At 51.2% G+C, this 22,736-nt stretch overlaps 2 protein-coding genes across 2 annotated transcripts; both read right to left on the bottom strand.

Moving 5' to 3' along the window:
* Positions 1–875: 875 nt before the first annotated feature.
* LOC100900364 (uncharacterized) lies at positions 876–1,688 on the bottom strand. Its single transcript, XM_003747557.2, has 2 exons — positions 1,274–1,688; positions 876–1,104 (listed from the first exon to the last, which is right to left on the bottom strand). Exons 1-2 carry the CDS (start codon positions 1,424–1,426, stop codon positions 937–939), a joined length of 321 nt encoding a protein of 106 aa, XP_003747605.1. The 5' UTR covers positions 1,427–1,688; the 3' UTR covers positions 876–936.
* A 6,139-nt stretch (positions 1,689–7,827) lies between these two features.
* Positions 7,828–17,812, bottom strand: LOC100900943 (myosin heavy chain, muscle). The gene is made up of 14 exons (XM_003747723.2): positions 17,486–17,812; positions 17,187–17,343; positions 16,776–16,803; positions 16,196–16,557; positions 15,996–16,099; positions 15,467–15,874; positions 14,581–15,344; positions 14,359–14,476; positions 13,604–13,740; positions 12,034–12,161; positions 10,995–11,923; positions 10,688–10,854; positions 9,030–10,596; positions 7,828–8,908 (listed from the first exon to the last, which is right to left on the bottom strand). Exons 1-14 carry the CDS (start codon positions 17,810–17,812, stop codon positions 8,306–8,308), a joined length of 5,799 nt encoding a protein of 1,932 aa, XP_003747771.1. The 3' UTR covers positions 7,828–8,305.
* Between the last annotated feature and the right edge of the window lie 4,924 nt (positions 17,813–22,736).

Below are 22,736 nucleotides of genomic sequence, written 5' to 3'. Positions count from 1 at the left end.
TCGCGCTGATGAGCCGAAGAATTTCCGCCTCATCCCCGCTTTCCGGTGAAATAACCAAGACGTCAGAGAGAATAGATTACATGTGTACATGAATGTATTTCGTCGGATCGATGTCTGATGTGAAGCTCCCTAGTTGACTTTCGAAGTGAGATGCAGACGAGACCGTTTTGTAAGATTCCGCGGAGCCTCATTCTTCCTTTCCTCATCCCGTCGTAGGGGATCGTCGTCTTAATAGCAAGTCATCGCTATTCATCTGAACAGTCGGTTTGTGACTCTTCTTGTTGCGGGCTCTGACCCCGCACACCAGTTGACCCCAGTAGCTTAATTCGTTTCCAATGTTACAACATCCTATATCTTGACATCTGACAGGCGAAAGCTGAGTGCAATGACGGAGGGGTACCAAATCAAATTTTTCCGACAGAGGAGACTCTCTTCTATAAGATCAGACTGAAATTTGCATGCCAAGCGCATCGAAGCAGCGTAATCCGGCGAGCATGACTGGATAGATGCTTCTATTGAAGGAAGATCGGACATTGCGCACTTGACTTTTCCTCCCCCCTAAATAATGTCAACGGCTCACCTGAAGATGGTTCGGATCGAAAATAGCGCTCGCGTACGGAATCAGGTTTTTCGAAATCGGAAAATTGGGGGAGAATTCAGAGCCGCATTGTGTTGGCACACTCACATTAGCAGTCGATGCTTTCTCTGAGCCTCACGGAATCTTCCGTGGCATTATGCATCCCGCATCAAGGAGGAGTTGTCTCTTAAGAACATCAGAGTTTTATTGGGGAGGGGGGATCCTAGCGACCGTCAGCTCTTTGAATCGAAATAAAACCAGAAAGACGGTGGATTTCATGGCACTCGAACCTCTGGCAAAACTCGACCCGCGGTTTTGCGCAATCAGGAGGGGCGTCAGCCAGTTGATCGCCGTCTTGGTCACCACTTATTCTCCTTAGGCCACTTCGAGTCGAGCTCCTGGACGAGATTCACGTATTTATGATATTCTTTCTCCAATTTCCAGGCTAGCTTTTCGGCTTCCCGGTTCGATATGTGTCCGTGAGACACCCAGACACTCTTGTGTGGTAGTGAGATGTGCGGCAGGTGCTGGAAAAATGATCAAGTCCGAATCGTAACCATTGTTTACTGCTTCGGCACCCTGTCATTAACAAGTGTTCTTGGGGTCAATTTCCATAACGCGGAATAGCCCGAATCATTCGCGGAAAAATAATTGTTCCGGCGTATCATTGTTTTTGCTACGAATGTCTGACTGTACCTTAGGCAATGGCAGCGGGAAGACGAGCGGTATAACCGGAGTTTTCTTCAGGGCTTTAAGACCGATCTTGATCAATTTCTTGTGCATGTCACCTTCACTGAGCGCGACCATCAGGCCAACCACCAGGGCTACGGTCAGGGCGAGTCGTCTCATGAGGAGCCGATAGTTTCCACGAAATCGAGAGCCTTGTCGAGCTCCTTGGGTTTTCTGGCACGCCAAAAGATGCTGAGCCCACTGAATATCGGCTAAGGATGAACTCGTGCACCTCCTTCTGCGGAGCTGATCTCTCCTGAAATCCAAGGATTTTAGGCGTCGGTCCGATTTACGAAACGCGGTCTTGAATCACTTCACAATGGCGCTCTGCGCCTTAGTTCGCGCACAGAATCGGAAAGAGCAGATGGACAGACACCGGTCATGTAATGGCGAGCTTCGGCGGACGCCCGCAGTTTTTGTCCCGAGTGTCAAAAGCTGTTTCGAAAACAAAGGTGTTCCTCACTTGGAAGGGGCGATACAGGCCGAGTGGAGAAGGATCGCGTCCGTCCCTCGCCGAGAGTTGTGAAGCCGCTTCGGCCACCGCTGTCCGCTTCTCCGCGCGGCAACAGCGATTGAGCAACAGTCGTCGGCTAAACGAACGGACTGAGCGACCGACTGATATATTGATAGATAGAGTTGTGGAACTGAAATCGGACGAACAGACAACTTGCCGAGCTGACCGATGCCGAAGGAATTGATGCATCTTTCCGCAACCATTCCTTGTCTATCAAACGAATCAAACCCACGACTCGACAGAGGAAAGCGAGAAAGAATTGGACAGTTCCATCTCGTCAAGGGCTTTCTGAGCTTTCGAATCGGAATCGATGGCGCTCCCACGACTTGGAGACTTTCCCACAATTCCGCAGCTCCTTTTCGGATCCCGAGCGAAGCTCATGACTTCTCTCTTCCAATATCGCGGGATGATCCTCGCGCATAAATTGAATGAGTCGGATCGAATGTTCTCGTATGATTCTTCTAGAAACAAGGACCAGATCGCGTTGAATCCTCGCAGCGAGTTTTCTCGCAGAGAAGCGGTTGCGAATCCGTTCATCGTTTATCCCGCTCCAAGAAATCGGATCCTCGGCTCCGATCGGGCTCAGTTTGCTGCGAAGACATTTATCTTTGTGGTCGGACAGTCAGGTAAGAATTCCTAACAATCGATCTTCAATTTACTCACGAGGAACTAATCTTCGATAATGAGTCGCTAATTGTCTGTCCGCATGCCGATTCTCGTTGCTTCATCGGAGACTCTCGGTGTGCATCGGAATTCCACCCCTGCTTCGATCATCCTTGGCCCGTCGTGGAGTCAGTGGTCCGAGGGGCAAGATCAAGAAGAGAAAAGAAAAAGATAATTTCATCCAGAGAGGAATGAATAAACGAGATATTTAGCAATGATCGTGTTAGAACAATCATCGAGACCAGTGGTTCCCAACCCGTGTTCCGAGCAGAATCCCCAGTCTCTCCGAGCCTCCAATCGGTTTTCTGGGAATTTCCGGATCCCTGAGAAGGAAATCATTCCCCCGTGTTGTGGCGCAACCCACAAACGTACTCTGGAGGGCACCATCTGGAGCTTTGGGGGTGAAAGAAAGAACCCCATAGAATAATATCGCACGATATCGAGCCTTGGTGTTCCGCAGCCGCAAACGGTGGGTAACCGAGACACTCACAGTGCCACGCCGAGAAGACCGGAATTGGGAGATAACGGGGTTCATTATTTCTGCTTGGAGCGGCGGCTGGTCAGATGCTAGAGTGTTTGACAGTGTTGTCACGTCTCGCTTGAATAAAAAAAATCCGTGTAGGGAAAAAGTTCAGATCAAGGTTTGGAGAGACGGATCCGAATTGCAGCGTATGTGGCGTAGGGTAAAGTCCAAACCCACCAGTGGAAAGTCACGAAGATGCGAAAGCGACGAAGAGATTCAGAGAAAGCTTCGGCCTCACGAGATGTCCCACAGAACAGACGAATCATTGACATTTTCAAACGAATACTCGAAAGATCGAAAAGACAGGAGGTGGAGCCGCCCTCACCCCATTCGCAAAGCGTCCCCCAGGCCTCCAACGATCACGCCCCCGACTTCGGGATTCCTTCATGGAATAGAGCATGCATCAATCAAGGCCGCTTCCTCAAATCGGGGGACGCTGCTCGTTGCGCCTCCCCGATAGCTGCTAAAATTCCGTACAGAATTTCCCACAAGGAAACCCTGTCGGGATAGCAGGTCCCCAAACGCTGATCACCTAGCTAGCAACATTCCCTTCCGGGATCGGTTGTCGGAAGCTAGAGCAAATCGGTGATACCCGGGACGTAATGAATAGTTTGGCTGTGTTGCTTTCTTCGGGATAACATATGGTGAAGGACACGTGAGTGGTGCGGTCCTGAGTTTTGATAAAGGGCAAAATTTGTATATAAAAAAAACATAAGATATGACGAAACCTCGCCCTTTAGATGACTCGGATAATTGAGGTTTATGTGAGTATCGATATCGATTTGCCATCAGTTTTCAGAATGAGATGACTGTCTACAGTGGGGATTCCGAGAAAAATTCCATGTCCCCCCATCTGATTTTGGAATCTTCCGCGGAGCTCGAACCAGTCCTACGTCGAAGCCCGGGGCACAGCAAAAACGCCTGACGTTGCGTTGTCAGCCTGGGCGTAAGCGAGCAGTGAGGCGGAGATGAGCCTGACACTTAAGACGACACCCACTGATACGTGCCATCATGGTCACCGATGATCTAACGCTATCGTGTTACGCTGTCAGACGCATTGCAGTAATCTGCGGAGTTTGATTCATCAGTCGATTGATTGGACAAGCTTGAACTGGGCTTGACACGAAGACTTTAATTTCTTGATGTTTAGGGTCAATCATCTTCGCGGAACCACGTACCGCTACAAGATGCTGCCACCTTCGACTCTACTGAAGACGGTTATTGGCTCCAGTAAGATCTGTTGCCCTCTGCGTAACTCTCATCATCATGAGAGAAATCCGATGACAAGATTTTCTTCTTCAGGAAAGAAAGTCTGCGCCGCGACGAATTTTGTCCGGGAAGGAATTACATATGTCGGGGAGCGCTAGTGTCAAGGGGATTTTTGCAAACTTTCACGAAATCTGATCTTTGATCACCATCCCCGTGGAAACATGCAACTCCATGGAGGGCGTTCCCCGTGCTTGATCTATCGATCGAGGGGCTTCACATCAGTTTGAAAGAAGATGTTGGAATTCCCTAAGAATTCAGGTTTGAATGAGATACGACTCATTGAGAATTTCGATTGCACTTGACTTGACTTCCAACGATATTCCGTTGAATCGCAGCGCCGTCGAAGACTGCAAGCCGTACAATACGAATCTGAGAGAAGAATGCTTCTTTCAAACACTTCTCCAATTCGTGAGCAGTCGTGAGATGATCTTCGAGAGGAGGACCCGACTGATCGTTCAATAGCAAGGAGCTGCATTGGGGATCGGAAGTGAATTCTAAGTGCCCGAGAGATCCGAGGAGAAAAGTCCAGTAAGGAAATGGCTTCGGACTCGACAACTTGGCCCGAAGCGAGTGACATGAGCGGTTCCACAGGGGGTCACAACGGCGTTCTCTTGAGCGAATGTCGAAACGAGGTAAGTATATTTCGATTTAGGAGCCACGAATCCTCCAAAAATTTCCCCATTATCGTCAGTGTTCGCTCGCGAAAGCACACCGGGAAAGTGTGACAAATACCTAATACGATTGCGAAGAGCGCAATATCGACCCACAAGCAAATAGAAAAAGTCGTTGACTCGGCCCGAATTCTTCTTCTTAGTTCGGGATGGTCGTGGAATCGCTGGTCGTCCGTCAAAGCGTCACCTTGAGAATCCGCAATTGATTCCTTTACAAGCTGTTCCATAACGCAATCAGATCCATCTAGAAATTCTCCATTCATCAATACTCGACGTCGCCGCTTTAACTACACATAAATATGGTCACGGTGAGGCGAACGATGCATCTCAATGGTACTCTTGATCGCATGGAATTTCACAAGATTACTACACCTGTTAATGTTATGCATTCGCGTCGGGAATTTCGCGGGGAGATCGCCGAGGAATCACTCCCCTCTTCTGACACGAATGATCGGATCGCGAGCGGCTGACTGCATACGTCTCGGCGGCGATCAGTTCAGAGGCCAATGGGGTCAGATTTATTTTTGGGTTTGAGCGACATGACGAACAGCGTTACAGCTCTAATGCGACCGAAGGACGCAGGATGATCATGTCAAACACCGCAGCGTCACTCGACGTTGTTCGGGACTGCGGGCATCGGACACACGACAGCGACATTTTCTAGATCCCGATGGAATGCGTCCGGATCCCATGTTCTGCGATCCTCTTATTGACTTCAGGGAGCTGCGCAGAGTCACGGTGAGCGGGGAAAGCCATTTACGGAATTCGTTGAGATGTTTAAAGGCTCCGAAAAAATCATCCTCCGCCAAGTAGTGTCGAAACTGTCTTTTTATCATCTATTTATGTCGATTTCTGATTATCTACAGATCGAGCGCCAACCCCACAAGAATGAATGAGCGATTGTCTCCAAAGATGGAAACCTCCGTCAGTCTTCGAACAACGAGGTTTCCTTTATTGCTTTCGGTGTGTACAGGGCCAGTATCTGCATGAAGTTGTGTAAGGCACGGGAACTGAAAAAACTGAGCAGGGCTGTCCGAAGCGCGATGAAGTTCGCCACGATAACCACGAGTATCATGACAAACTTCAGAATTATCGCGGGATGCGCGAGAACTTTCAATTCTTGGATCAGCTTGAAGCCGTTGGGCACCGGAGGGCCGGTCGGTCACCGGGTCGATGCTTACTTGAACGAGGTCGGGAGCACAAAATATTCGATCACGGCTTCGGAGGTGGTAAGGAGAGCGGTCTAAACCACCACTTTTATACGGTCCACACCTTGAGTATTTCGCTGCGGCTCGTTAGTTTGACGAAAGCTTCAGAGCGCCTCGCAGCTTCGGAAACAGCGAGAAATATAGAGAGGGAATTCAGGGTCCTACGCCCGCGCCTGTCATGCGTCGAGCAAGAAGAGTCGCTGCGCAGCTGACGTCCACTCGGCCAACTCGTTCGAGAGCGAACCAGCTTCGAATACGTTTCAGATCTGAGAGCCTCAGTCGATGGACCGAGGCCGAACGCGCCGACGAGGATTGGTACGATTCAACACCGCGACCTCAATTTGATTGGCTTGGCGCCAATCAGAACGGTTCCGTGCATCTGATCTAGCCATTGAAGGGACTGCTTCGAGCGCTTTGAAGTCCGAACAACAGGAGTTCAGAAAAAGGTCCTTTCAAATAGTGGGGTCGAAGAACGCTTGACGGACCAAATCATGACGCGCTGTCGTCACTCGCTACCGTGGTCAATTTCAGTCCACCATCAAATATTTTCGGTGATCGCACGGTTGGGGCCTCTATGCGACTCCCATCTGAATATTTCGGAGTTCTCGCACACTCCCCAGAAGAAATCTGTCAAGGTTGCGAACGAGTGTGTCAATATTGGTGACATATACGAACTCAACCGAGAACCGAGAATGAGTGCGGTACGACAGAGTGGGTGGTAAAATTTGTCAGAGAAGCTGTCACGATCGAGCCCTTTACACAGGGAATACACAGGCCAATATCCAGACCTGGACATCTCGGTAAATGAGCGGAACCGGATATGAGTAATAACCCAGATTTTCCCTTCATGTAAGAAAATCACAACATAATGTTTAGGGTGATGATATCTCGTCGCAGGAATATAGTCCTCATATCAAAATATGGACAGGGACGTCATCGTCGAGAGACCCTCCATTAGAAGCGTGATTGGGCGTTCCTCCGGTCGAGCATGCGCTCCAGTCTCGACGAGAGCATCGATTATTATGCACCATCGATATACAATAACTACAGCTCGAGCCGAGGGTAAGTTTCCCATCGACGTCTCGAGTCACAGCTGAGCAATCCTCGTGGATCAACCCTGCTATGCGAGAACGACCTGTCGAGGAATTTCACAGACAGGTACTTATCGTGTATCGTATTGAATATTCCTCTTGAATACTTGCACCCGATCACAGGAGACTCGAGGCGTCCGTCATTCTAATGACATTGAGGAACAGAAGAAGCTGACATCTGTTCGAGAAGTCGAAATCTGTCTCTGCCGTTGCACCATTGGTGCTTCTAGACACTTAGGTCCTGGCGATCACTGACGGCTAGATCCTGTCCTCCCTGGAATTGATCGCCGTCAGAGGCGGCTCGTTCGGTCCTCGCCTCGGCTGTTGTCCCGCGACTAATCTCCGCCATCCGCCCGGAGTAAATGCAAAAATGGCAAACCAGCCGCGGCTCCCGTCGGCTCCTTTCACGAGACAACGTGGATGCGCTAGATGGAAAATTATTGGACATACGAGCTGCGCTGCCCGTTCTGCCAGCCTTCAGATCGAGCAGCCGTGAGTCCAAACAATCCTGAAGCCCTCGCTATTCGAGCCGAGGCATCGCAGACGGAACGGGAGTTGAAAAAGACATTCAGCTCAATGCAATAAAAATTCCGGTGTTTTTATTCTGCGTATTTCTTTCTAACAGATTCACAACAGTACCGGCTCGAATCAAGAGACAATTCGGACGGAATTCCTGAAGTCTCTGATTCGGCTCTGTTTGGGAATAATTCTCAGAGAAGTGAAGTCTGTTCCTAAGGACTCGAATCGAATTTGCAGCTCGGAAGAGTAAGGGGTAGACACTCGGGAGGAATAACCCGTGGCCAGGTCTGGCTTGCTATCGATGTCATTGAGATAAAGCAGCGAGTTCCCCTTTGAGGCTTTCAGTAAGCGAGACGTGACCGCGAGCTAATTTCCGATGGATCCCCGGGCTGCCTGAAGATCGCGGACTTGACCAATCGATAAGCCAATCGATCAATCTCGCAATCCGCTAGTGATCAACTACCGAAATGCACTCCTGAAAGGCGCCAAGATTTTTTGTAGCGGTGAAGGTCAAACCAGAAATGCGTGTCATCAATTTATTTTAGTGAACAGCGGGCGAAGCGGCGCGACCGGCGCTGGCAGAGCGGTTCTTGGCGCGAAGTTTAGCCAAGCTCTGCTCGGCTAGGTCCGCGCGTTCGTCCGCGTCTTCCAGCTCCTGTTGAGCCTTGCGGAACTTGGCGAGATTGAGGGCAGCGATTTCTTCGGCTTCTTCGATTTGTCTCTTGTAGGTCTTGATCTTCTGCTGGAGCTTGTCGACCGTGTCTTGCATGCGATCGTGGTTCTTGCGGTCTTCTTCCGACTGGAACTGCAGTTCTTTGATTCTGCGTTCCGCTTTGCGGTAGTTCTTCGCGGAATCGGCGTGACGTCTCTGCTCGTTTTCGAGTTCGCTCTCGAGTTCGCGGCACTTCTGCTCGAGTTTGGCGATGAGTTTCTTGCCACCTTTGAGCGCGGCAGCTTCGGCTTCGTCAAGACGAACTTGCATCTCTTTCATTTGAGCTTCGAGGTTTTTGCGGATCTTCTCCTGAGTGGAAGCGTGCTCCTGTTCCGCACGGAGCTCATCGGCAAGGCGGGCGGCATCGACCATGGCTTTCTTCGCCTTCTCCTCGCTCTGCTTAGCCTCGTTCAGCATTTCATCGAGATCGGCCTGAAATTGAATTGGAGTTGCGCTCCGATTAGAATCTTCGCGATGACTCTCATGAATTTGTACGCGGAACTCTGAAAATGCCTGGGGAAACGACTCGAGTTCTTTCCCCACGGCTGCTTACCTGCAGGGCCTGCACCTCGCCTTCGAGCTTCCTCTTGGCCATCGAGAGCGATGCGTTGTTAGCTGACATTCCAGCGGCTTGGTCCCTCAGCTCGGTGAGTTCACTTTCAGCAGAGCGACGGGCCCGCTCAGATTGATCGAGGAGCTGACGAGCTTCTTCAAGTTCGCCATGCATTTGGTTGCAGCGACGCTCGGCCATCGCGTACTGCTCTCGCGCCTCCTCGCGAGCGCGTTGTTCCTCCTCGAGGGCCGTTTGGGTATCTTTGAGATTCTGCTGATACCTCTTGATCGTTTTCTGCGCTTCGGCGTTCGCCTTATTGGCTCCGTCGAGGGCGATCTCGAGCTCGTTGATGTCCGATTCGAGCTTCTTCTTCACTCGGAGCGCTTCGTTCTTGGCCCGCGACTCGGCCTCGAGTGAAGCCTGCATGGAGTCCAAGGCTCGTTGGTGGTTCTTCCTGGTGTTCTCGAACTCCTCCTCTTTTTCGGCGATGCGGCGCTCGATCTCCTGGCGCACCTGGCTCAACTCGAGCTGAGCGCGGAGGACCTTGTTCTCTTCCTGCTCGAGGGCCGCCTCCGCCTCTTCGAGGGCGGATTGGAGCTCGTCCTTCTCGAGTTCCAAACGTTTCCTCATCTTCTCGAGCTCGTGCACGGATCGGCCTCCCTCACCGAGTTGGTCCATGAGGTCCTTGAGCTCGTCCTGGAGGTTCTTGTTCTCTCTCTTGACCGCCTCGTAGTGTTCCTGGGACTCGTCGTAGGCTGCGCGGAGTTTGTACACCTCGGTGGAGTAGTTGCGGCATTCCTTCTGCGAAGCGTCGAGTTCGGCCGCGAGGTCGTCGACCTTGGCCTTCCATTCGCTGATGACTTTGTCGAAAGATTTCTGCCTCTTTTCCAGCTGAGCGGTGAGCTGTTGAGCCCGATCGACTTCGCATTGCATGTCTTCAACTTCGCCTTGTAGATGCTGCTTGGTCTTCTCGAGTCCGGACACCTTGACGTTCAGGGTCTCGATGGATCCTTCGGCCTCTTCGAGTTTGATCTGGAGCTTGCGCTTGCTTTCCTCCAGCTCCTCGAGACGGGCGAGGCCTTCAGACTCGTACTTCCCGCGCCAGAGCTGGGCTTCGGCGTTGGATTTGGACAGCTGTCGTTGGAGGTCTGCCTTGGCCTCCTGTTCCTCCTCGAGAGCTTCGCGGATATTATCGAGGTCGTGTTCGATGTTACGGTACTTGCCCATGATGGCGGCTCGTTCCCTCGCTTCATCGTCGGCGGTTCGTTTTGCCTCTTCGGCTTGGGTGGCGAGCGAAGCCTTGAGTTTGGATAATTGGCTCACTTGGCTCTCAGCCTCCTCGAGTTGTCTTTGGAGGTCACCGTTCTCGAGGGATAACTTCTTTTTGGCGGCATCGAAGTCGTTGACGGTGCGATTCGATTCGTCAAGTTTGAATTGAGTGTCAGCCAGCTGTTGTTCGAGCTGTTTCACCTGACGCTCGAGATTAGCTTGCTGCTTGGTGTGGTGATCCAACAAGCCTTGGAGGTCCGAAACCTCGGCCTGAGCGGTTGCGCGGTCCTTGTCGCTCCTGTAAGTGAGAATGTGACGTCATCTAGCTTCATCGCGGATTTTTCTTAATTCGTTCGATACACTTTCCCTAACGCATGTGACCAACTCACTTGGCCTTGGCTTTGTTCAGGTTCTCGACGGTCTCGGACATTTCGGCGGTCGTGTCGTTATGTTTCTTACGCAGAGCTGAGATGGCCTGCTCGTGCTGCATATTTGATTCTTCGAGGTCCCGTCGAAGCTTTGCCAGCTCGTTCTCTCGGCGCTTGTTCAGCTCGATCTGGAAATGGTCTCGTCATCAGATTATCATCGTCTACAGCCTACAGCCCCAATAATCCTGGTTCCAATAATTCGTAGAGTTCTGAAACGGCGAGATCGGGATTGTATTCCGTTCGAGGAAACGGGATTTCTGCGACTCACCTGAGCCGAAGTTGCTCCTCCAGATTCCTCGAGCCTTTCCGACAACTCTTCGATCTCTCTCGCGAGATCAGATCGTTGCTTTTCGGCTTTGGAACGCGCTTGTCTCTCGGCTTCGAGTTCTTCCTCGATTTCTTCGGCTCGCTGCTGCAACTCTTTGATCTGTTTCTGGAGTTTGGAAACAAGACTCTGCTCGTCTTCCAATTTGGCCTGTACGGCGGCGAGTTCCTTGTCTTTCCTCTGAACGCACTGCTCAGCTTCTTTCTTCGCTTTCTCAAGATCCAGAACAGCTTCTTGCGCCAGCTTGAGGTCAGCCTCGACTTTGCGTTTGTTCTTGTCGAGCTCAGCACGCGTTTTCTTCTCGCGCTCGAGGGAATCCTCGAGTTCGTCAAGCGTCTGCTCCAATTTCGACTTCACTTTGTTCAGATGGTTGACCTTGTCCTCAAGGCCCTGGAGATCCTCGGCGCTTTTCTGGCCAGACTCTTGCAGATGCTTCTTCTCCTTGTTCAGTTTCTGGATCAATTCGTCCTGGTGCTGGATCTCATCGTTCAGGGATCGGATCTGGTGATCCTTGGATTGCTTATCCTGCTCGGCTTTTTGGAGCGATAGCTGGAGATCGTCCAGATCCTTCTTATAACCGGAAATTTCACCTTCCAGTTTCTTTTTGTTCGATGTCATCCTCTGGTAATCGTCCTCTTGGCGATGAAGACGATCCTCGGCATCGCGGAGCTGCCGGTCGAGGTCGTTTTTCTGAGCTAGCGTCTTGTTGAGTCTCTGTTCGATGTCAGACGCTCCGGATCTTTCGGATTCGAGTTGCATGAACAGATCGTTCTTCTCCTGCAAGAGCTTGACTCCTTGGCTCTCCAACTCCTTGCGGAGTTTCTCCTCCTTGAGGAATGCCTCATGTTCTTCGGCCAACTTCTGCTCGAGAGCTGAAATTCGGCAGAAATTTCTCCGGTACTTTCCTGAGCTCTCCAAGGGGCATTCCTTGGGGGGATTGGCATGACCACACAGTATAGGATTGAATTCGGAGACGGCATACCTCTGATTTCGTCCTCGGCGCGCACAACGTGGATCATGGGCTTGACTTTCGAGAAGAGTTTCCACCACAGCCAATTGCGAAGCTGAGCGAAACGACGCAAGTTCCGCTGGATAATCACGAGGGCAACCCTGCAAGACAGTCCGAACTGATCACTCGATTCAAGAACTTACATCCTCGCGCTTTCCTGAGAGCAGCTGGGATTCCTGAAGTGTGTGCGACATCTCCTAACTAGTCCCGTTTCGAGGAGAAGGCTGATCGAACAGTTATCCGAGTAAACAAGACGAGACCGATGTGGCTACTGACTCTTGAGGATCGAAATCCAATGGTTTCAAGGGTGGGAGTTTGTCGGCACTTTCGGTTCCGGCAGATTCTGGTTTGACCGTTTCGGCAGTTGCGTCAGTGGATCGTTCCGCCGTCTGTTCGACGGAAACCATTTTCCTGGGCGTACTAACTGACAGCGGTGACCTACACTACTTCCAGACCAATGGTAAATGAAACGGATTTTAAAGGCAAGCGATCTTCTCACGCCTCAGTGGCATGAATAAAAAAGAATAGTTGGCGAGGGCGGCTGCTGCCTTGCAGCCGACTCCCAAAAACTGTAACCGGTGGCTGGAACTCCGAAGAGAGCCTATCTTTAGGATACGGAGGAGTAGTGACTGAGTCGTCGAGCCCTTGCTTTTTGTCGATAAAAATCAGATAGTGCAACGTGTATGACCACTGACTTGGTAACTGACAGACAAACGGAGAGACTCTGAGATCCGGATACGGATGTACGAAACAACCGACAGACCTACAGATTAATGAGATGGGAAGCGTTCTGTCAGAGATGGATTGAGAAGGCCGCGCCTTAGCAGACTTCACTAGGGTCATATCTCAGCCGATCCGAGAATGGCGGTTGTCGGCGGCCTTGTCGCCCTCTTCGACATCTGCCTAAGCCCGATCAAAGGAAAGATATGGCAGGGACGCTGATAAGCGCCCTCGTGATTCATGAGGCTCATACTCGCGAATAGCAATCGATCAAGCGTGCATGCTGATCCCGTTTCGACCCTCTCCGAAGTCGCATCCTCCGCGAATTCCCGATGCGTTGCACAACATCACTCTCTCGAGGTTGGAATTTCCCATGAGAGGGTTGAAACATGTACGTGGGTCGGTAGGTCTTTGTAGTGAACCCAATACGATTACCGAGAGAATCCCCGGAGGAGGAATGGAGACCTACATAAGTCGATCAGCGTCGAATAGAACATTTTCCGCGTCGAGGCTACATGTGCATACGGTGGCAATTTTCCGCGGAATCGATTGATCTGATGGAGAGCAGTCATCCCCGACGGGACTATACGGTCGGCGAATGTAATGATTAAGGCTGGGCAGACTGTCCGCCTCACTCGACTCGGGAACGCCAACGAGAGAGCGACCTGTGTGCCCACCCTCGCCCTAAGTGTTCCGAGTCTTGCGGAGAGGTTGCCATTTCTCTAGGTATGAATATCCGTTTTTCGCCTAGGAACCTAATGTATGCCTTCTCAGGCTTCGGGGGAGCGTGATCCACTCGGAGTTATAGGCACAAGCGGCTCACCGTTGCTCCTTGAGCTTCTGGAACTTCTTCTTGCAGAGATACCAACGACAGGCAGATTGGATCATGGTCATGATCTTCCCTAGACGCTCGTCTCGCATTTCCTCGAGTCGACCCAGAACACCAGCTCGGAAGAAAATCTGGAACATTAATAAAGGATTAAGACCATGAAGTCGGTCTTCCACTGCACTCCATCAGTGCGAGGCTCGCGTCGATTGAGTTGTGAAAAGATGATACATGAGTAATGTTGACTGGACCAGGAATCAGGACTCTGAGTATCTCGTTCCCCGAATAATCAGGCTCGAATGGATTTTCAAAGCCGAGGGTGCACCGTTGGGTAGAGTTAGGCGAAGGTGAAGAGAGCCTCACGGAGGTTCATGTCGGGAGAGAACTCCAAGCTATTTTCAGGTCATCAAGCTCAAGAGAACGGGGAGCGGATCAGCGCATTCGGATATTATGGTCGTCGATAGAGTATCAGGATGAGGAATCGTCCCGAACATGCACGTTTCCGGAGTCAGCATTCCTGAATTCCTTCATGCCGTGCATACCAAAGATAATGGATGGACTCAGGGGAAAAGATAGGCCGTCTGAGCGTATTCGAAGCGTATTTGTGAATGCGTTTCGAGACGATTCAGGGAGACGGAAGCAGATCGAGTGCAAGAAAAATGGTCTCAAATCCCTCAGATGCATTCTTATACGAGAGTCGCTACTCCCTCCGAGTCGAGCGCTTGACGAGACTTCCCGATGAGATGACCCACCTTTGTCTGGCCAAATCGGTATTCGTCTTGGTCGAGTTCAATTTTGCCGATAACTTTCATTGAGGCCTCCTTCGGGTCGGAAGATCCGGCAGCTGCGTCCGGGGCAAGTATGTTGTACCTGATTGGAATTCGAACTTCATCTATTCGAACTCACTATGCAATTCCGACAAGATTTTTTCCCGATTCAAAACGGCGTTTTTCGCAAGACACCTAGTCACTCACCGCTGTTTGAAATCGGGGTACACCATTCTGTTCGGGAAACCCTTACGGCAGATGCGGATGCCTTCTAGCACACCGTTGCAGGTCAACTGGTGCATGACGAGATGGGAATCGATGACGCCAGGGGACTTGGTTTCGTTAGGAATAATGCAGCGGACGAAATGAGGGTGCGTGGCGTTCAACGTAGCCATCAGTTTGTTAAGCTGTTCGCGATACAGCAGGGACACGGTCTGGAAAGACGAGCCCTTGCCTTTCGAGCGCCCTTTGCCTCCGGCGGAATCTCCACTACCCAAACCGGGATGGTCTTCGAAAACTTCGCAGAGCAGCTGCATAGAGCTCTTCTTGAACTGATCAACGACGCAGTCGTTCAACGGATCCTTGTTCTTCTCGAGCCAGCCGACGAGATTGTAGGGGACGACTCCGGCGTAATGAACAATGGCGAAATGGGCTGGGGAAGCTCCAGCCTTGGGGGGCTTCGGCTTCTGGAAATTCCCGGACTTTCCGAGGTGGTTGTTGTTCAACTTCTCTTCGAATGTCTTATCAGTTGCCTTCGGGAACATGGATTCCTCCTCAAGGATCGAAAGAACTCCCATCGGCTTCTCGATCAGCTCAATACAAGCCTGGAGATCAAGTCCGAAATCGATGAAAGTCCAATTGATTCCTTCTCTCTTGTACTCCTCTTGTTCCAGAACGAACATGTGGTGGTTGAAGAACTGCTGGAGCTTCTCATTTGTGAAGTTGATGCACAGCTGCTCGAAGCTGTTGAACTGAAAGTCAGGGGCTCCTTTTAGCGAAACCAGTTCTAGACTCGGAAAGATCTGTCACAGAACCGGCAGAGTTCAATTGAATCGGAAATGGATTCGAGCAGAGTTGGGAGCTAGATTCTCACATCGAAGATTTCGAAGCCTGCGATATCGAGCACTCCGATGAAATGGTTCCTTTTCTGGTTGGTGTCGAGCGTCTGATTGACCCGTTTCACGAGCCACTTGAACAACCGATCGTACATCGCTTTGGCCAAAGCGCCGACGGATGAGACAACCTGTTGCAGGTTCCGACCTTGTGTCACCATCTCAGTGCCGACCTTGATTCTGGGCTTCAGAAGGTTCTTGTATAGTTCGGCTCCTTCGAGTCCCAACAACTGAGCGACTCGGTCGCCTTCCTCGTTCCCGTCGGCCTCAGCTTGCTCCTCTCGGGGTCGTTGCTTGAACTTCAAGCACCCGATTTGCATGACGGCCGACGTTATCTTGTAGATCGAGAGCTTCTCCTCGCCGTTGAATCCCAGGACGTCGAAAGCGGTCTGAATGAGGACATCACATTCACATTATCGAGGTCTGTCTCTGTCCTATCCGATTAAGGGGAATCCTCACGCTAGCATACAGAACACCACCGAAAATTGAATTTATACGTATCCCACTCACGTCTGTCAGGAGCAGTTCTTCTCCATCGTCAACTCCGGGAATTTCTACCTTGCCGTGGGAGACGAACTTGTAGTCGTGCACGTCATTAGACAGCATAAGTTTACCTGTAAAACGACTTCGATGGCAGAAAACGCGGCATACATGAGATTTCCCGCCGCGAAACAACTAATAGAGCCATCCACGAAGGAATCATTTCTCACCTTTCAGGCCCGGGATCTTGCCGGACATCAGCTGGTAGAACACATGGTAGGAGCGCTCTTTCTCCTGTTGGAAGATCACTCTAGCCTTTTCGAGGAGATAAGTCTCGATGTCGGCTCCGGCCAATTTGCCAGTGTTCCCGAAATGGATTCGGATGAATTTACCGAATCGCGACGAGTTGTCGTTACGAACGGTTTTGGCGTTACCGAACGCTTCCAGAACCGGATTGGTTTGCACAACTTGGTCCTCGAGATTGGCTTTCTTCTCCCTCGCGGCTTCTTTGGCCGACTGATTCGCTCCAACGATGGCGAAGTAGGCGATAACTTTTTTGGTATTCTCAGTTTTCCCGGCTCCAGACTCGCCACTGTAAGAGGAGAAATTATTTTTGCTACAACTCCTTTTCCGGACCGATAGCATCGTGGAATTCGTACTGAGACCAGCCGCACGAGTGCTCGTTGAGGTTGACCACTCGAGCCGGAGTCTCCCAGGAAGCATGTATACTGGGGCCCCCAATCCCCATTCTAGGAAACGGGGGAACAGAAGCCCACAGAGCATCGAGATAGCCCAGGACACAGTACTCACGTGATCAGCATAGACTGGTTCTCCTTGTCTGTAAGTTTTACGTCGCGTTAGAGGGGGTGTTTTTTTCCGTATTCGAAAAGAAGCGAATTCTTTCAATGAAAAATGAATGATGACGACTAAGGGTAAGGGACCACGCGGCACGCGGCTCAAGCTCTGGTCAGGAAACGGGTTTATCGCTGCTACCTTCTGGTTTCTCCGTTTACGGTCGGCTGCTAACACAAACACACTAGCAGTGTTATGCTTAGGCTCAAGAGAAGAATGTTTTTGTACCACTTTCTCCGATGACTGCGGCCTTGCGCGGCCTACTGATCACGGACATCGTTGATGCTTCCGAGCGTTTTCTTCGTGGGTCTCATGCGATTCGACATGTTATGGCGAAAGATTGGGAAAGGACTCGCTAAGGAAACTCACTGGTCAGCATGGCCATGTAGGCTCCATCGGAGATCGCGAACACGTGAGGGGGTACCTCAGTCCTGCGTTTTCCCTTGTAGAGGCCGACGCATCGAGGGGTGTAAATCGGAAATCGTTTGTACGGATTGATGGCAACGCAGAACAAACCCGAATAGGTCTAAAGAATAATGAGTAGCGTTATGTGCATGAGTAGCGTCTCTTGAGTCGATCATGACACCACACTGGACGCGATTGCGCCTCCCTGAACGGGAGAGAGAAGAATAATCGACGTGAATTCGAAAATAATGCCAGGAACTCACGTAGATGAGATTGTTGTAGTATCTCTCCTTGAGATTGTAGAGAACGGACGCGTCATTCAGATAGGTCAGGTTGGACATGTCCTCGCACTTCTCGAATTTCGGAGGGTTGACTTGCTGAAGAAGATCTTTCTTGACGGTCTTCTTTCCGGCGCCAACCTCCACAGTGACGTCGTCTCCCTTCTGACTTTCGATGTTCCCCAACACGAAGCCGTCCTTCTCGTCGGGGACCCATACCATCTTCTTGCCATCATAGGGCTTCGTCTGATCCTTCCGCTTCTGTTCGAGGGAAACGTACAAGAACGGAGTGGGATCCGGATCCTCGGGCATGTTGGCAGACGAAGGTTATGAAGTTCAACTGAAGATGGAGGTGTTCGTTGTTCTTGTTGGCAGTTAGCTTCCTGTGAACGACAAACGCGTTTCAGACCAATGGCACAGATGGGCAGCAACGCCCCGGGGATCGCCTCCATCTTTCACCGAGTTTACCGTCTAAGGAACCGGGTTGCTCGAGCCGCTTCCTCGGTCTCGCGGCCTGACCCGCGCCGTTGCCTACCTACTTTTATTTAGCGGGGTTTCTTGACATTTTTATCTGTATAGAAACAGCGTCGGTTTTTCCGACGCCAGCTCGTTTCGCCAAGCTCTGTCAAAGCTGTCAATCTTGAAACATGATGCTCTACTCAAAAAAGGTGTACGCCTTCGCAGTGTTACGATTCGCACCGCGTTGACAAGCTTAAGCGAACGCCTCGAGTCTCCGATATCCGGGATTCCTCGGAGGACTGTCGTTCAAGGGATTACCAAATCGGTTCGATGCTCATCCGAAGCCAGCTCTACAATCTCGTTCGACTCTCTCGAACTCGCTCGGAGCTCCATGGCAATCCCGCTCTGCGTCAAGCAGATGATTTCTCCCCGAGGGCGGAATCCCGGAGGAAACGGAAAAGCTCACACAGGCGTAGGAGACTTCCCAGGGATCAAGCGTGACATTTGCGTGCGATTCTAAACCACAAGATTTGAATGTGGGGTTCCCACGTTCCCAGATGCGCCTTTCGAGGATAGGACGTCGACATGTCAGCATTGATCAATCGACAGCATTCCGCAGAGCGAATGTTCGTGAATCGGAATTCCAGAGCTTTGAAAACACAGCGCACTATTCCCACAGAATCTGACATGTTGGCGGGGTCGAGGCTCACTCCGTCTCATGTCGGCATTGTTGGACGGCACAAAACGAGAACCGAAACGCATCCTGGTGAACTTACGCGTAGGGAAACTGCGAGGCCACTGTGCTGCGCAGAAACGTCGTTTCCTGCTTTTATACGGACCCGGGCTCTCGCGCCAAAGGTCCACCCTCGCAAAGCCCTTTTTGGATGGACGGGCATGCGTAGAGTTCGCGTTGCTTCCTCTTCTTTCAAGATTTCCGCTGCCGACGACGACGGCGGCAGCAACAACGAGACCGACGACAGCTTCAATAATCACGGCAGCCAATATCGGCATATCGGAAAGCTGAATAATTATTATCATCTGCTCCTTCGGTTCGATATATTGTGGAAACGAATCGAGTTTGAAGATTCGACTTTCGTCTATGCAAACTATCCATGAGAATCGAGCAAAACACAGCTTCGATCACTCTGCTCTCAGCAGACCGCCTCCTCAAGCGGATTCTTGAGGCGATCATCAAGCGCTTGCGTACCTATAGGCGGCCCCGAAGGAATCGTTTGCGGTGCAATCCTGCTCTCCCATGCTTGAACATATTCGTCCTTAAATCAAAGACCATGCCGATTTCTCGCCACCGAAAATAGCTAGCGGATGTGGTTCAGATAGTCGTCCCGGATATGGCCCGGGGCGGAAGTTCGAATTTCAAGTAGGTACATAATTTGTATTCTATGGACCACGCTCGGAAGCGGGGGAGGCTGGGCCGCGTTGCCGCGCACCGTTCCTAGGTCCCTCGATATTTTCGTCGGCACGCATCCCCGAGATGCTTATGACTTTGCCTTTTTGAGGAAAGCAACTGACAGCCGGAATCGCTTCTCTGTCTCACTTTCAGATGTTCCCCTTCGACAAAACGGAGTGACTCCCGACAACTCGCGGTCGGGTTTTCGTTTTTTTCTCGCTCGGGATTCGTGACCATGTAGCGATCCTCTTTTTGAGAGATCGCGGATCAGATCATCTGATGGAGTTGATCGATCATCCATTTGACCGTGGAAAGCCTCCCTGCGGGGAATGAGCTCCGTATCGCGGTCATTCGCTCCCTACCTGGACATCCAGGAATTCGTGAGGGGGGTGATTACACGCGAGGCGATCACTCGGAAGACAAAACCGGCACAACAGGTGTGAATTCGTCGTCGGATCCCACTCTGTCACATTCTCCTCATGACTTGAGCGGAAGGTACCCGCCATTCAGGCTAGAAAGCAGACCAGTCTGCTTCGAGCACTTGTCTCACATAATAGGTCTCCTTGTCAAGAAGAAATGCCTACAAGATAGAATAGAGCGGATGGGTGAAAGCTCTGCCAAGACATTCATGCCAACAGGTGGCTTCAAGTCCACAGGTAGGCATAGAAGCCTGAACCTGTTGCATTCAAGAAGAAGCGTCGATGCGGGAAAAAGTGCTCAAAAAATATTCCAAGCGTGTGGTTGATCTCCTCATTGTCGCCTATCCTTGGCTTTCATCATAGGACTCATTATGAGCGACTTGCGATCTGTTCCATGTACATAATTCCCAGACGCAACTAAATACAGGATTCGCCTTTTGCTCCCGCCACCCTGGATAATGAATCGGCTCGAAGAGAATCGCCCATCCGGTCGACCTCTAGTATTGAAGAGAGCTTGACTTTCGACAAGCTATTCGCTTGAGGCTCGCAATCTTCAAGCGCTGACTGACTCAATATTTCCTGGTTATTTTGACTGGCTCTACTGGCTCGACGGAAACCAACAGGCGTGGAAAAACCGACGGACCGACAGACGAATAGACGCGCGAACGCACGGACAGCCGAGCCAAGCCGCCAGAGAAGCCAACAGCGATTGCCGTGGCTGCCGATGCTGGAATGCGCCAAACAGAACCCATAGGGAGGGAAAGATCGACGAAACTCTGGAAACGAAGCCGACATATAGCCCGCGATGCCCTGGCTTAGCGAACACACGCTCACAAAACTCTCAGACACTTTCCCACAAAACTCACACACAGTCATCTCGGAGGAAGGAAACTCGCGCGACTGCCATCTATTCAATGACTCATCTGATCTCGGTGCGGTCAATTCTGGTGCAACATTCTCGGAAATTTTTTTCCCTTCTTCCTCACCTTTGAGCCGGTCAAATATTTCGAGCGTTCTCGGGAAACATGCTGCGGAAGACCGGTGAAAGCAGGTGCTTTGGCAGCCGGATACTCCAGTTCCGTTTCCTTTTTCCTCTCCGTTATTTTGAGATAGTAGCGCTGTCGAGATGTCAGTAGAAGGGCCGTCCCGCGAAGTCCCGAGAAGTTCGAGCGGAACGCTAAGATTTGCTCCATGAGCATTCCCCGATTTCGAATGGTGAATTTCCGGGCTACTCTCTGGAATCCGATGCTTACGAGGTGAAGCGATCCCTGACAAGTAAGCGGGTCGGAAGATCGGATATCGACGCTTGGAACAAAAGTCGTTCCTCGACGCTTGGAAGCTCGCAAGTCGTTGCCTCATACCCAGGAGGCAAAACGAGGCCAGACCGAGATGTTCATACACCGAGCTTCGACGCTCCGATTTGGACGAATTTGCATTCCGAAACGTCGCTCGAGTCGACCGTGGATCCTCCAACTCATTCTCCTCCCGCGGATGCATCTCTTGACAATAGAACGAGGAAGCTCTCGCTTCCCTCAGTTAGCCAGCAGCTGTTTGGCTGTCGAGAGGTGGGATGGCGGGGAGGGGGTTCGGACGATGTCTCCGAAAGCCTGAGTCACAGGTCACAGCCAAGTGTCCGAGGACTGAAGGCCTGGAGCTCAAATTCGCGAATACTGTCGAGACTTCGACTGATGAGCTCATCGAAAGTTCCGTGAGGCGACTCTCCCGGCTGAATCGTCCTTTGAAAATTACTCCTTTTCTCATCTACCAGGGAATTCTGTGTTCTCCGATGTCGTTCCAACTCGTTCGGAGGGAGCGGAGACACCACGCCTCCCGAATTGAATCTCCTCCAGATCATCAATCTCAGGCGTAGGAGGCAGCGTGCAGGGGTACCCGCCGTCCGGTCAAGGAAAGAGAATTACCTGGCTCGGCTTGTAGTTTCGCGCGGACAACGGGGTCCTCTCATCGAGGGAACATTCCCTCAATCAATGAATCAGAAGTCATTTTTTTTGTTCCTTGGTTTGGCGTGCAAAGCATGACGAACCTGCGGCTTCTCCCGTAATTCGAAAGATAAAGGGGATGAATCGCCAGTTCGGAGTCAAGGCTCGGATGTACCGTGGCTTCATATGCAGCACAGCTCCCTTAGGATCCTACCTCAGACCATCAAGCTTCCGCGACTTCTATGATTAATTCCCGACTGGCGCCAGACATGGACATCATCTTTCTCTAGAGACGACAAACAGCTCTGACGTATCCACGATTCTGCTCGCTCGCTACTCGAAGTTGAGCGGGCCGCACGGGGAGCGCTTCGCTCGAACAAAATGATTTCACAGTCGGGAAGCGTTTCCAGCTCTATTAGGCCTGTAGGTAATCATTTTTCACGGGCCTTTCTCTGAACGCCGGAACGAATTTTTCGAAACGTTGTCGTTGCATCGGACATGCAGGAACCAGAGTACGGAATCTGGGTTGTCGGTAGTTCTCTCGCGACGTGATGACGAGCTTCCGAAGTATCCCTCAGAGCATGTTTCGAGCAGCGGTTTTCTCCCCGACGCGCGGGAAAGGGGAACGATCGAGAAGAATCACTCAGATTGGACAAAAAGTTTCAATGCACGATGGAAGGGTACAGAAATCGTGATTCCCCCGTTTTCGAGTTTTCTTCCGATTCGCGTGTAGCAGGGAGTCATCCAGCAAGGCTCGGCCTGACCGAACTCATTTCCTGCCCTCGAGAGAGTATCCCGTGAGAGATGATTCGTATGCGCTGACTGTCAGACCATGAGCCCCGAAGCAAAGATAACAAAAACCCCTGAGAGTCGTTCAGTCATGCTATATCTTGAAGGCCATCCTGCGCGTGACAATCGCATTTTTAATTCTGATGTCTATCAAGCTGCTATCGATAACATCCCGCAGAAGCTGGCTGGAAGGATGCTGAGGTTATGAGCTCGGTCTCGAACTT

This window comes from Galendromus occidentalis, unplaced genomic scaffold (genome assembly GCF_000255335.2).
Source record: "Galendromus occidentalis unplaced genomic scaffold, Mocc_1.1 scf7180000077524, whole genome shotgun sequence".
NCBI lineage: Eukaryota > Metazoa > Arthropoda > Arachnida > Mesostigmata > Phytoseiidae > Galendromus > Galendromus occidentalis.
This window is presented reverse-complemented; position numbering and strand designations above follow the sequence as displayed.

What these genes read in the sequence shown, in the direction of transcription:
- LOC100900364 (XM_003747557.2), bottom strand. Translation starts at nt 1,426, where the DNA reads ATGAGACGACTCGCCCTGACCGTAGCCCTGGTGGTTGGCCTGATGGTC. An exon ending in TCCCGCTGCCATTGCCTAAG is followed by an intron (nt 1,105 to 1,273) that starts GTACAGTCAGAC and finishes TCATTTTTCCAG; the next exon opens with CACCTGCCGCACATCTCACT.
- LOC100900943 (XM_003747723.2), bottom strand. Translation starts at nt 17,812, where the DNA reads ATGCCCGAGGATCCGGATCCCACTCCGTTCTTGTACGTTTCCCTCGAA. An exon ending in CAAGATCCCGGGCCTGAAAG is followed by an intron (nt 16,100 to 16,195) that starts GTGAGAAATGAT and finishes GTCGTTTTACAG; the next exon opens with GTAAACTTATGCTGTCTAAT. An exon ending in CTGAACAAAGCCAAGGCCAA is followed by an intron (nt 10,597 to 10,687) that starts GTGAGTTGGTCA and finishes TCTCACTTACAG; the next exon opens with GAGCGACAAGGACCGCGCAA.